General features: G+C 37.7%; 2 protein-coding genes across 2 annotated transcripts; both read left to right on the top strand.

Moving 5' to 3' along the window:
* The first annotated feature begins 2,216 nt into the window (after positions 1-2,216).
* LOC129768505 (CCAAT/enhancer-binding protein homolog 2) lies at positions 2,217-2,964 on the top strand. The gene is made up of 2 exons (XM_055770201.1): positions 2,217-2,466; positions 2,538-2,964. The coding sequence occupies exons 1-2, from the start codon at positions 2,389-2,391 to the stop codon at positions 2,850-2,852; spliced, it is 393 nt and encodes a 130-aa protein (XP_055626176.1). The 5' UTR covers positions 2,217-2,388; the 3' UTR covers positions 2,853-2,964.
* Positions 2,965-3,385: 421 nt separating this feature from the next.
* On the top strand, positions 3,386-4,528 carry LOC129768504 (iodotyrosine deiodinase). Its single transcript, XM_055770200.1, has 2 exons — positions 3,386-3,668; positions 3,736-4,528. The coding sequence occupies exons 1-2, from the start codon at positions 3,467-3,469 to the stop codon at positions 4,440-4,442; spliced, it is 909 nt and encodes a 302-aa protein (XP_055626175.1). The 5' UTR covers positions 3,386-3,466; the 3' UTR covers positions 4,443-4,528.
* The last annotated feature ends 10,414 nt before the right edge of the window (positions 4,529-14,942 follow it).

The raw sequence follows: 14,942 nt of genomic DNA, 5'->3' as shown, positions 1-14,942 counted from the left end.
AATTCAAGACCTTCCTTCCGTAACGATCATTCTCATTCAAACTGTACACCACATCGGTTCGCATCACAACACATCAACAAACCAACCCAAGCAGCCATGTCTGGACATGGCAAAGGAGGAAAAGTGAAGGGAAAGGCAAAATCCCGCTCGAACCGTATTGGTCTGGAGTTCCCCGCAAGGGTAGCTAGGCCGAGCGCGTTAGTACCAGTGCACCAGTCCACCTATCCGGCGTTATATAGTTTCGGCCGCCGAAGTGATCGAGTTGGCTGGCAAAGCTGCTCGCGACGATAAGAAAACCCGCATTCGGAACAGAACACATTCGGTTCGGTGGACATCAAGACAACAGGCTGTTGCAGCGAGTGGCGAGTGGCAAACGCAATCGCAAAACGGCATCAGGTAGCAGAGGAAAAAAGTATACAAACTGCTTTGGTGGCAAATCCAGAACAAGGCGGCATCGAGGGCGTTCGAAATGTTTTTTTTTCAAAACCACGAGTACTAAGTTTTCTAAATTGGAACCATTCCATAAAACAAGGCGCTATTCAGGGCCATTAAACCTTCCAAAAAAGAGTTTAGGAAATACAGTTCAATGCTTTCTAAAACATTATCCAAAATAATAATAAAACACAAATTGATTTTTTCATAATTTGTTTGCCAGGATCTGATGAGTATGTGAATTTGGCAGTTGTTCTGAGCTTATTGATAGTTGGGGACTTTCCTGATTATTCAATTTTCACCAATTCTTAAATTGTTTCCAGATTTCCAGTACAGTAATTTACAATTAGTTCGACATTTAGCTAATTGGACGGACATGTAATGCGACTTATTTAGTTGGACATTTTTGTAAACAAAAAGATCCAAATTATGACCCCACATTGAAAGTCGACACTGTACCACTGTCATCGCAAATGTTCAATTACAGGTTAAAATCGCCTCCAATGCGACACTGATTGGCGCTTCGGCACGTCGCATTGAATGTAATTTACTGTACAACATGTCACAAAGCTGGATGGGAAGAAATTTTCCAACTGTGAAAGCTGTGGCGAGTGGCAACAAATCGCTAAACAGGAAGGTTTAGTCGAACAAGATGGGGATATCGACGGAAAACAAAACAATAATCTCTTTAGATTGAATTTTGTGATCCTGAAAAGGACCCTTTTTAGCCTGCATGTGAATCCAACGAGCGAACAAAAGGTAAAGAATGTAGTTTTTTGCCATCGCTCCCTTTTAACGCTCATTCGTTCGTCTCGTTGGACTCGCCCCTCTGGCTGAGTCTGCCGATTTGTCTCTATCCTGTGAGTGTGTACCGCTAGAGTATAAAACACGCGGACCCCAAAAAAATATCTTATTTTCTTTCAAACCGTAAACCCGTGTGGTTGTACGGCATCGGCATCGTGGACGTAACAAAGGAGGACAAGTTAAGGGAAAGGCAAAGTCCCACTCGAATCGTGCAGGTGTGCAGTTCCCCGTAGGTGTATCCGCCAATTGCTCCGCAAGGGTAACTAGGCCGAACGGATTGGTGCCGGAGCACCAATATACCTAACAGCGATTATAGAGTTTCGGCCGTCGGAAAGCTCGAGTTGGCTTGCAAAGCTGCTCACGACAATCAGGAAACCCGCATCAAGAACAGAGCAGCTTCGGTTCGGCGCTCATCAAGGCAACAATTAGTTTCAGTGAGTGGCAAAGTGTTTCTCCGGCACGTCGCATTAAATGTAATTTACTGAACAACATGTTCAAGCTGGATGGGAAGAAATTTTCCAACTGTGAGAGCTGTGGCGAGTGGCAAACGCAATAGCTAAACAGGAAGGTTTAACCGAACAAGATGGGAATATCGAGTGATAACAAAAACACAACACCAAAGGTTCTTTTCAGAACCATCAACATATTCATAAAGAGTAAACAGTAAACTAATCCATTTTTCAGGTAGACAGGTAGGTATTCACGTAGGAGAAGAAAATAAAACAATATATTTAAAATATATATTTAACAAAAGCTGTCCCCTTTGTATAGTCCTACGTCAGTCCGGTTATGTCCCCGACATTACCCACCCGTCTTTTTTTAAAACTTCACGATGTCGAACAAACCGAGAATTTTTCATAATTAACTTGGAGAGCGTGTGAATCACACAGGCGAGGTAACATACCTGTTCATTGTTCATTCACTTTGATACATTTTCAATATGTTCACCGAAAACCAGTGGGACGATAAAGTTTGACATTTACAGTTGTTTATATTTTGATTGTGCAATTTATGGAAATTGTATGAGTTTGTTTATCCCCCATCAAAAAGTTCTCCGCTTCGTGGAGCGATTATTGTTTATATGCTTAAATTATTTCCCAGTTTACCATTTTTTCACGGAATAATACTGAATTACGCGAAAACTGCGACAGGATGCCACCGAAGCGGAAGACTACCACAACGGACGAAGAAGATGACGAATATCGTAAGAAACGCGATCGTAATAATCAAGTATGCGCCAATTCCATATCATAATTTCGTCATCCCAAGATTAATTTTCACTCTTTGCTGTGTCATTGAAGGCGGTCAAGCGAAGCAGGGTGAAATCCAAACAGCGCACGGAGGAAACTCAGCAAAAAGTGAACGAATTGCGGGTCAAAAACGAAGTGTTGGAAGATAAGATTAAGAATCAAACCAAGGAATTGAAATTCCTTAAGGAGCTATTTTTGACTCAGGCACAAGCGAAGTCTGATAAGCTAGTGGGTGTTAACTTGGCGGAACTGCTGAAGAGCTCCGACGAGGAGGAGCCGGAATCGGATGAGGGAAGCATGGATAGTAAGAAAAAGAAGAAGAAGCAACGGAGTGACAGCGGCAAAACTGGAACCAGTAAAACATAAGTTTTGATCAAATCAGAATTATTCTAAGATAAAACTTGTTATATATTGTTTCAACACTTAATATGTTTAAGGTAGTCTTAAGGTCACCTACTGTATGTTAATATGGAGGATTAGGAATAAAGTAATCAATCCTAAACATAAACATTCAAAGAGATTTTAATTGACTGTTTCCAAGTTTTATTCTCGAGTCGTCACTTTGACCTAGTTTTTGCTTTGTTTTCCATGTAACATGAAATTAAATAATGATTGCAACGAAGTTTTTGCTAATGAAACTGCAAAGCGAAATATCTGCGAGGTCAAGAGCCGCGCAAATGTTGTCCTCTTTATGATTCCACGATTGTGTCGCCATCAAATTCCTAGCAGATTGACTCTTACAACTTCATTCGACTCAGCAAGGAATAATGGTAAGAGTTGAATACTCACAAACACTTGAAACGCAATTGCGATGAGCAAACGCTTGTACTTATTCCCATGTGCTCTCCACCACCTCTCTCAACACCATCCTTATCTACATCTCCCAAGCAATGATACACACTTTCTGCGTTCACTTAGCAATTAGTAGTTAACAAACGTGGAGTACGCGAAGTCGTTTTTAAGGGAATCACGAGTCAACAATGAATTTTGTGGAGGAAATACTTCGAGCCTTCGATCAATCGCTCATTATCAGCTGTTGGAAGTACATTTTTCCGGTGCTGGTGGTACTTTATCTGTTCATTTTTCTCTATGACAAGCATCGCTATGGAGGAAAAGCGGCAAAACCACCGACAACGCCAAACGGGGCCAAGGAGAAACTAGATGGAATAGAATATGTTGGAGGTTTGTTGCTGAGAATCTGATTCCAAAACTGTCGCATTTGGTTTTCGCATTTCAATTCGCGTTACAGAAATCGAGACGGGCGAGTTCGACCCAACGCCTGAACTAGAAGAAAGAGAGCATATTCCGTTTGCAGGCGCCAAAGTGACCCTGGACAAAGATCCCATCAAAGCTGCAAATCATTTCTACGAAATCGTGAACGATCGTCGCAGTGTTCGTAAGTTCAGCCGACGGCCGGTCGACGTGTCCGTGGTCGAAAGGTGTATCCACGCAGCGGGAACAGGTCCAAGTGGGGCTCACACCGAACCGTGGACTTTCTGTCTCGTTTCCGATCCGGACATGAAACTCCAAGTTCGCGAGATTATCGAGGCCGAAGAGTTTATCAACTATGAGCAGCGGATGTCCAAACAGTGGACCACCAATCTGAGACCTCTGAAAACAAATCACGTGAAAGAGTACCTCACGGAGGCACCTCATCTGATTTTGATTTTCAAACAAACCTACGGCATTAAGCAAGACGGTGGCAAGAAGCAGCACTATTATAACGAGATATCAACTTCTATTGCCACGGGTATCTTGCTCTGTGCACTCCAAGCCGCTGGTTTGAATACACTCGTAACAACACCCTTGAACTGTGGACCTGCCCTCCGAAATCTCCTGGGTCGCCCATTAAACGAGAAATTGTTGGTACTGCTCCCAGTTGGTTATGCGGCCGATGATTGTACAGTACCGGATTTGAAACGCAAACAAGTTGAGGATATTATTGTTAAATATTGATAAACTTTCACGATACTGTTCAATAATACCCAGTGCTCGCAAAGTAGACTCCAACAGCTTGATAAATATAATAAATGAAAAGGAAATGAGATTTTTCAGTGTTTGTATCAAATACAGTATTAATAACTGTATGGTTATCATCGTATAAATCTATCCCATTTTGTATGATATGTGTAATTGTTCATTTTACCAATTCAATTCAATTCCTTGTTTTTAAGAGGCTTTTAAATTGCGGTTCATTCGCCTCTATCATTTCACCAACATCATGTGATCATTTTAATCTAGAGTCAGTCGAAAAATTGAGTAAACACATGCTACTTGACGATACAGTAAAACCAGTTTTTGTGCGGTTTTTTTGCGCGAATTTCTGTTCTTGTACGGTTTGTTTGTGCAATTTTTTTGGCGGTGTATGAAAAGAAGCATATTTGGCGAAGTTATCGTCCATTCAGTTTTTTTCGATGGTTTATATGTATTTCAGTGCGGAAAAAGTGTATTTGCGTCTCAATTATCCACTTCTGAAATCATTCCCCTTCTTTCATCACATTTTTTTTTATTTAAATCGTTTATTTTTACAGGCTCAGTTACATAGGTTTAAAGGAGCCGAACTCCTTACTGTATTATTACTAGTAAATATACATTTTTCCTTATTTCTAATGTTAATAATATAAGAAACCGATTACTCGCGGTCGACTCGAGTTTAGAAGGGTGACATATTTTCTTCAGGAAAAGGAGGGGATATGAGGATATGTTCACACAATCACACTCATCACACTCAATTCTTAAACCTATCTTATATCTAATATGTATTTACATTTCATCTTATTCTTAAGAAGGGATCCGATCTCTCACAAAGGAAAAGGAAAAGGAAAAACTAAGGGTATAAGGACAATCACACACGAAGATCGATAGCTTTAAGGAATACATATATTTGGGACATGTAATCAAGGTCTAACCGAGCCGAGAAAAGAGAAAAAATCAGCAGTGTGGGTCAGCAAACTTAATCTTTCATCATATTACCAATTTGCGGGAGCAACACTGTTTCGATATAACCACATTTGTTCATCGGTTTTTGCATTATTTTTATAATACAGGTGTGATTATTTTACTATTTTCAATTTCAAAATGATTATGTAAATTGCTATTTCATCATTTCGAAACATATTTTGAGACAGTTCTTGTGTTACAATTAAAAAAAATTAATGTTCGAATTTATACGGATTCGATCGATTGGTTATTACTATTTTTTGCTTTTTTTCTTTGCCTACCACTACTTGAACAAAGCAGGGAGGAGACTTCCTTCTTACTCTACGTACTTTGAATCATGTCATTGTTTTGAACGGGATTTATTAGTATTTCCGAAAAATGTCCTCGAAAAAAGTGACAAAACGTGAAGATCAAAGAAAACTGAAGCTCTGTGTTCTCGATATCATTTGCGAACAAAAGGGATATATTGTTTGGGCCTTTTTCTGCTTCACAAACAAAAGAGACACGTAACAAGGCGTGGTCGAGCATAGGAGAGTATGCAAAATCAATTGGAGCTCTACCAGGCGACAAAGATCCGTTATATATTCACGTCTCGGTGGCCAAATGTCCGAAAAATGTCGATGGTATGTATAAAGATATTTCAATGATCACTTTGATAAAAAAAACTACAAAACTTTAGGAAAAACGAGACAATGTAAGAAAAACCGGAGCTAGCGGCGGACCGGAAACTAGGACCAATGATGTCGACATGTTAGTTTTCGATATTATTGGCGAAAAATCACCAGTCCTTGAGGGGCTGGTTATTCCAGAAGGCATGGAGGAATCAGCGGAAGAAACTTTTCACGAACAAGAAATACAACCTACCACATATTGGGCTTCTAAGAAATCCTCTAGAGATCAGGTCAAACCCTTTGAATCGCCGCTAAATGTGTCGACACGTAAAAGAAGAATAAATGGTAAATATCCTAGATAAATTTATCTTAAAAGTACTCATTGTTTTTGTAATAAATTTTCATTTCAGAAAAATTAAACGAAAAAGATACACCTGCTTTCGTTTCTACAGGAGAAAACGCAGATTTAATTCGTCAAAAATTGCAATTAACTACAGAAGTCCTTAAGAAAGAACGCGATTTGAAATCAATTGAAATTGAAAAGATGTTGAAAGAAAGTCATCTAATGAACCTCAAAATTTATGATTTTGAGCTAAAGCACAGCCTTCGAAGATCCAAGTATACGGAAAATCTGGAGAACGCTCTAGTTGATTCCTCCAGTGATTTATTTCAAGTCGAGTACATTTATCCAAAGATGGACGTAAATATCGAAGAAACGAACGATCATATTTAATGTTTGGAAAATAATTATAACAAGAGATAGAGATAAATCAAATACATTTGAAATACAAAAACATAGTTTGATTACATTTATTTAGCTATCCGTATTCTGACAAGCTTTGACTAGCAATTATATTTTGTATTTGTTTTCAAAAAAAATCCATGGTGGTATGGTTAAGTTTCCTTATGGATATTACACTCCTGTGAAAATGTTTCTAGCTTTCAACACATAGAATGTATGATTTGCAACTGTCGTCTACGAGCATCAATTTCTATGTCTTCATCAATCAATTCAGAATCATGCTCATCTTCACGTTGCACTGGATTCACAAGATTTAGGTCATTTGCTTCATTTTCCCTGGCTATATTGCATAATGTCGCACAGCATTTCACTATTTGTCCAGCAAAGCAGGGATCTACCCTTAAATGGTTCAAGCATGGAAATTTTTCTTTGAGAACTCCCAGTGCCCGCTCAACTGTTTGCCGTGTGGACTTCAATCTGTTGTTGTATCTACGCTTACGCTCGCTTGTTGGGTCATTGTTCAATGGTCTCATCAACCATACCTTCAACGGGTAAGCTGAATCACCTAATATGACTCCATTGGGGAATACGTTTTCTTATTCCATATGCTGGTACAAGCGACTTCTGCGTAACACTCTTGCATCGTGTACACTTCCAGGCCAATTTGCACTCACGTAGAAAAACTCAAGTTGTGGGCCACAAACTATCATACAGTTGATGGAATGGAAACCTTTTCTATCAACGAAAGCTTCCTCATTCAGTGTAGGCGCATCGATTGGAATCAACGATCCATCTATAATTCCTATCACGCAAGGGAAGTTTGCTATTTTATAAATTTTTTCCACTACCGCCGAAATATTCGATGGCCAACGAACTGTGCGCTGACACAATCTTCTGTTAATCGCTGCCACGACGCTATGTACCGTTCTTCCCACTGTTGATTTGTGAATTCCGTGACATAGCCCGGTACCATGGTATTGGCTTCCTTGTCCGAGCCAATGTAAGGTTGTACACAATTGTTGGTATGGCTTGAGTGCACCTCCACGGTTTGAAAGCTCAATATCAGGACCAATCACACGCAAAATTTGCTCTACTTTCCCAGGAGTCATCCGAAACGCTGCATAAAAATCAGCCTCATGATTGAAAGTGAAATTTGTTCTTGGTGCGTAATATTTCACTCTACGGTATTTTTATTTACACAAATTAACACTTTCTTCGTCACTGGATTCGTCCAAAAAGTTGAAACGGTACATTTTCGTACAGAAAAATAAAAAAAAGAAAAATCGAACTTTTAAAAAACAAACTTGTAAATGAAATTATGTGTCCACTCGAAGTTATAGAAAAAATTACAAGTCAACACTAATAATTTGTTGTTTTATTTTGTTTATGCAACATTCACTTGTAATATGTAATATGTAACGCTAATAATATTAGTGTAAACAACTTGTAATATTAGACTTGTAGATTTGTACTTCTAGATTCGTTATACAACAGGAATCTACAAGTTACAAGTTACAAGACTAATATTATTAGTGACATTTCGATTATGCAACAGGGCCCTGGACAACATTAAGGGGGGTAGGGGTTACTAAAATGTCCACGTTTGTCCACGGTGAGGGGGAGGGGGTATAGATTACATCCACGTGGACACTAATAAATATTTTGAAAAAAATATATAGATATATATCTATATTCAACAATATATGAAAAATATTCTGCTTTTCCAGAAAATTTATCCGTATTTCTGAATATGATAGTATTGATAGTACTGCGCGGTGGAAATTTGATATTTCTTCATATCGTTGAAAATTTTTCTGAAATATGCATTCTGAGAGTATCGCATATGAGCTGAGAGCAATCGATTTATTTTCATTGATTTTAAAGAATCTCGCATTAGCATTAAGTGCGCTACATATACAGCGTCACCGTCACCGTCCCGTCAACTATTCTCTTGGACTTATTTTGCCGACGTCAAAGTTGCTGGTTGGAAATCCATGGGAGAATATTTGACATTTTACGTTGACTTCACGGTGACAGGACGTTGTATGTGTAGCGCACTTTAGGCCTTTTTCCCACTGCAGCGGAGCGTCAACGTGGCTTGAGCGTGGCGTGTTCAATGCGATTCACATACAACATCCACGGCACGTTCACGTTCCGTCCCGTCACGTTGCGTCAATTATTCTTCCAAGCAGTTTTTATGCAAACATTCACATACACATGCAAACATTCATATGCAACTTCGACTTGCCGTTGTTGGTGTATGTGAATGCTTCAATAGGAATTGCATGGAAGAATAATTGACGCAACGTGACGGAACGTGACGTGGACGTTGTATGTGAATCGCGCTTTTACTTTCCGTCATTATATTTTAAGGCCTTGTTCTCACTGCAGCGGAGCGTCAGCGTGGCTTGGACGGGGCGTGTGATGCTTACAATTAATCGTGTGTGTTCTTACCGATGTGTTCACACCAGGCTGACGTGTCGTGAGCGGGGTTTTGGCGTGTGGCTGGCGTACAAACGAAAACACTTCACGCCGGCAATATTTGTACTTCTCCGATTCTCTCTTGAATATGTTTGCTTGTAGTAGTGACAAACCCGCCAAAACCTCGCGTACGGCTCATCATCCTAGTGTGAACACATCGGTAGGAACACACAGGATTAATTGTAAACGTCACACGCTCCGCCCAAGCCACGCTGACGCCCCGCTCCAGTGAGAACAGGGCCTTATTCATCAGAATTGAGATGCTGTTATCGAGGGGATTCAGACGTCACTAAAGCATGTTGGAATGTTGTAATATTGGAAATACACGACATTGTTTTCGATGTTTCGATTCAGCTTCCACTCTCAATGTAAAAACCGCTTCGTTAATGTTTTTTTAAGAAATCAAACTACATTTTGACGTGGGACTACGTCTAACCGGAGTATATGGGGGTGAAATGAAAATCTAAACACACAACATGTAGGGAAAAATGAAAGATTCCGAATGCTTATAACGCGAACATTTCTTAATAGATCGGGAAGATATTTGCATCAATTGATAGGAAATATTTCTACGCGTCTATAACAATTAGTGAATTTTTATTTTTCATGAGATAAACAATCGAATAACTGTAAAACGTCAAGCGTTATCTAAACGCCCTTACTGCCAAGTTTTGATTGGCCCGTTTTACGGTTTCCCCAACACAGACATCAAAATCAATCTACCTGTGGGCATCCGCTTTGCAAATACATACAAGAAGAGGGTATCTTTGTTCACACCAAAATGTGTTCCCCTAAAACGGACTTCAAAAATAATGTGCCTGGGGGAATCCGCTTTGCCAATACATGCAAGTCGGAGGTATTCTTGTTCCCACCGAAATGTATTTCAATATAATATATATGCTTACTGAGACAAAGGTAGTCCCACGTAAACCTTGCGGTAATATCATAGGTATAACCCACCCATTTTTTTCTCATGGGGACCGTATATTTAAAGAAGTTTGCCTAGCAGCGACGCCCTTTTCATTGAGTTGTAATATTTTCGGGAATACGCTTCTAGTTATTGGGTTGTCCAGCAATTTTTTGTGCGCAACTGATGATAATCCTCAATATATGACACATCAATTAGCAGGTTCCTCACAAGTATCTATGTTCATGAGCACCTGGTGAAGCTCGATTACGTAAAACGATACAATGTAGGAGTTCTACACCTTTTGACCGAAAATATTAAATGGATCGCATCTCTATCAACAACTCGCTTTGTAAATGCAATGAAAACTTCGATATCTATATAGAGGGGTTACTCTACTAAAAATGTGACGTTTATTATTAGTTTTTAAATGCATATTACACAGAATCGTTTCTACGATATACGTTATAATATAAACCATTAGACGGTAATTTTATCCAGCATTTGTTTCGCCTGAAACATCAATAGTAGAAATAATAAAACAAGTGAGCAATTTAACAAACAAAAGAGGTATGTTTTGCGAGCGGATGCGAAAGTTAATCATGTATTATGGATTCTTTCTTTCAACTTCGTTCCCATGAATGTTGTATGCAACACAAAATTGTGTGCAATAATTCGTTTTATCAAACAAATTAGCAAGACCTTTTTCGAATGTAAACGTATCAAAGCAATCAATCAACTAATTTTCCGATTTTTTTCCAAGAAAGGGGTATAGAAAATGTCCATGCTTGTCCACGGAAGGGGACGGGGTGCCTGAAAACGTACTTTTTCTGTCCACGTGGTATGTGGAGAGCCTCTGAGGAGTTCTGGAACAAGGTCTTTCATACGGATGAGCCGAAAACCAACATCTTTGAATCGAATGGAAGACAGATGACATGGAGTAAACCAGGATCGGTGCTTCATATTCAGCATTTGGTTACCACAGTAAAACACGGCGGCGGTAGTCAGTTGATGTATGGTACATTGGCGGCTTCTGGTACTGGAACTGTGGTGTTTATCGATTCGGCGGTGGACAACATGGCTTAATTGATCTTCCTGAAACGTAACCTGCATTCTTCCGTTCAGAAATTCGATCTCCCTCGTTAATTTCACTTTCAACAGAATAATGACCCGAATCAAACTGACTTCGTGGTGCGGGAATGCCTGCTCTATAATTTCCCAGTCATCTTAAAACGCCTCTGAAATCACTGAACTTGAACGCTATTGAGTATCTATGGTGGGTAATCAAGAACCTCATCATTACATATTTAATACTATTGTCGGAACCAGTTCGTCTGAGCAGCGATGATTGTATCCGGCTTTTACACAACACAAAACATTGTTCGAAAGTGTTTGGTGGCTTCATGTAAATCTGTACACTGAGAGAAATCTTTAGTAAATATGACCAATTTTTTGGTACATGTTACCAATTCTTTAGTGATTTTCGACCCTACTAATCATTGGTACATTTTACGAAAAACAATTGGTAGGCAAATATGTCAAGCAAAAATTACGATTTGTTATACCGATATTGGATCAATATTGGTCGAACAAAAGCGATTCGTCGGTTTAATAATGGCAGATTTATTGGTCCACCAATGGTACAATATCAGGGTTGAGACAATATTTTTAATTAACAATATTAATTCAAAAAGCTGTGTAACTATATACAAAAGCAGTAATTCTACAATTATAGTTACATAATAATAATCATAACATTGTAATTTATAATACAAACAACAGTTCCTTTTTTGGCTACATCGCTGTTTTTTTTCCTTTGGGGACAGTGACAGCTGATTAGCAGACAGTCGATGATACTAGAAAGCAGCACTCTGCCTCCATATTTTTTCTCCCTTGTCCTGATGAAAACATGAAACATAAATATGTTAATGATTTTATATTAGTTTTTAACTAGGTAGTGCGGACTGAATCAAAACGGCTGTCTAAAAAGATCCAATTGAAATGTCAAAACAGATCCAACGATCAGGAGTGTTATTTTTCTTATGATAATCAACACTATAAAAAAGGTATTGTTATCAAAGGCAAAAATAATTAACATTATAAAATGAATGAACTACATTTTCCGTCAATTGTTTAATTGATCATTGCATCTCTGAAAGAACATCTCATATTGCAAGGTATCAAAACCTGACAGGATATCAACAACCTACGAATAACGCTTAGTTCACTTCAAGATTTCAATGTGAGAGCAAAATTCGACATTGGCGAATTTCGATACATAAATACATAGCAAAAGTGAAATATTTTTTTTATAACGTTTTTTCTAACAGCCTTGCTAGTGAAGCTGACCGAATGGAATTCGCGTAATTATGATCCGCTAGTGCTGATGATGAATATAACGGTAAAGCAATCTGCACTTTTTGTTGATGATGGACGTAATCCTCCGAGTCAAATGCCGGTTTAATTGTTGGGAAGGCATTACAGTTTCTCACGAGGTTTCCTTTCCAGTTGAAACGAAACGATGTATTTCTATCAAAACGATCCTGATAATATGTATGAAAGGTTAGCTACACTTGGTTTTCAATAATTCAAACATCGTACTTACTCCACAGATACGGGAATCCTTATTCGGAACTAGTTTTTTTGTCTCCGCAAAAATCGACCCAGTGCGTCTGTAAAAACGTTTCCAAGGGTATACAATAAAAGCTAACGCAAACATTTTCACTCGTATTCGGGCAGCCTTTCACTGAGCTACGCATTTTCAATGTCTACTTTCACTAATATAATGTTTTTCCGAACGAAATAAAAACAAACGAAGTCACAGTCACGTAAATGTTTACTCCTGCGATTTGAAAATATTCGATAAAAAGTGGAACGAAGAGTTGCCAGATGATTTTTAAAAAAGGTCTGTAAAAATATGTGAAAGTCTGTTAAAATTGTGGAAATGTCTGTAAAAGTGTGCGGATCTGTAGAATTGTCTTTCAATGTTAATTTTCACAGATTTATTAATGCTTTATACATCGAGATGCACGTAAGATTGTCTTTTGTATATTACTATATATTTTGTGTATGTATATTTTGTATATATACAGCCGTTTCATGCCAAACCGATAAAGTGGTTCTCAGATTGCGATGAAAAGTGGTGGTTTTGTTCTTTATCGCAAAACATTAGACCCATATTTTTTATTTTTTCGTTGGGGTGACCATTTCCATTTTAGTGTGGTCCGAAATTCCCACTTTTTCCCAAAACTGACATTTTCAAAAATTCATAACTTTAGAACCATTGAATAAGTTTAGATTATCGACATATCTAATTGAAGCCAATGGGGTAGCCTTTTATTAAAAATATTGAGCTAGCAAAAAAAAATTCATTTCCGTAATTTCGTTTAATTTTATTTCGTATCGATTATAGTTGTTTTTTATTGTTTTCATTGGCGCTATATTTTTTTATATTTTTCTTGAAAGCTGAGGACGTTTTACATTACATATCTCGATTTCAGATATGCTTTTTTATTTTTTTAAGATATGATTTTTCAAAGTTAACCGGTGATTCGAAAAATCATTTTGCCCCTTGAGAACCACTATATCGCATTCACATGGAATGGCTGTGTATATATTTCCAAATTTTCGTGAAACGTGGTAGATTTGTCCTTTATCGCAAAATATTTGACCAATATTTTTCCATTTTTTCATTATGGTGCTAATTCATATTTTAGGGTGGTCCGAAAAATAATTTTTTTCGGTTTTTTTTTCCAAAAATGACTTTTTCGAGAATTCATAACTTTCGAACTGCAGAACCGATTTGGATGATCGAAATATCAAATTAGATGGTATTTTTTAGGAAAACACTTGAAAAAAAAAGGATTTTGTTTTTGTAATTATTGATTGTATTTGATTTTTGATGTTCTCATGGCTTCAGACTAGAGGGCGCTATATTATTTTATATATTTTTTTTGAAAACTGAGGTCTTTTACATAACATATCTAAAAATCAGAAATGTGATTTTTGTCATTCATGAGTTATGATTTTTCAAATTGAACCAATGGTACGATAAATCATTTTTTTGCCTTTTCTTCCAAAAATTACTTTTTCAAAAATTCATAACTTTTGAACTAATGTACCGATTTAGGTAATCGACATATTAAATTGAAGCCAATGGGCTAGTCTTATTTAAAAAATTATTGCACTTGTGATTCCAGCTGCATATATTTAGTCTAGCTGCATAGAAGTATTGAACGAATACTGAAAACAACTTCAATTTGAAAATTCATAACTCAAAATCTGAAAAGACACTTTGTTTCGAAATACATTACGTAAAAAACCCCAGCTTTCAAAAAAAATATTTAAAAATATAGCGCCCTCTATCTTCAATCGAAAAAACTATGGAAAACTAACACAATCAATAATTACAAAAACGAGAATCCACATTTTTCGCAAGTATGTATATTTTTTCAAAGAAGATCTATCATTGGCTTCAATTTGATATGTCGATTATCTGAATCGGTTCAGTTGTTCAAAAGTTATGATTTTTTAGCATGAAATTTCGTAGTATAGTATATTAAATGTATAGTATGTATAGAAAATGAATGCAATTTTTCATTCATCGTGAAGAATCATATCGTCTCTTTCGTCTGCAATGATGTCAGGGCAAACGTACTTATGAAATCATGAAACGTTGACGTGTACAATATATTGTTACAAAACAAAACACCAACAGAATGCAAAAGATACTGAAGTACTGTCGTCGGCCACTGAGCGATACTATGCTCAGACAT

The sequence above is a fragment of the Toxorhynchites rutilus genome, chromosome 2 (genome assembly GCF_029784135.1).
Source record: "Toxorhynchites rutilus septentrionalis strain SRP chromosome 2, ASM2978413v1, whole genome shotgun sequence".
Taxonomy (NCBI): Eukaryota; Metazoa; Arthropoda; class Insecta; order Diptera; family Culicidae; genus Toxorhynchites; species Toxorhynchites rutilus.
Note: the sequence above shows the minus strand (reverse complement) of the source record. Positions and strands in the feature narration are given on the sequence as shown.

Excerpts from the sequence above, each read along its gene's own strand:
- LOC129768505 (XM_055770201.1), top strand. The coding sequence starts at position 2,389 with ATGCCACCGAAGCGGAAGACTACCACAACGGACGAAGAAGATGACGAA. Across the intron at positions 2,467-2,537 it reads AACGCGATCGTAATAATCAA|GCGGTCAAGCGAAGCAGGGT; the intron begins GTATGCGCCAAT and ends GTGTCATTGAAG.
- LOC129768504 (XM_055770200.1), top strand. The coding sequence starts at position 3,467 with ATGAATTTTGTGGAGGAAATACTTCGAGCCTTCGATCAATCGCTCATT. Across the intron at positions 3,669-3,735 it reads TGGAATAGAATATGTTGGAG|AAATCGAGACGGGCGAGTTC; the intron begins GTTTGTTGCTGA and ends TTCGCGTTACAG.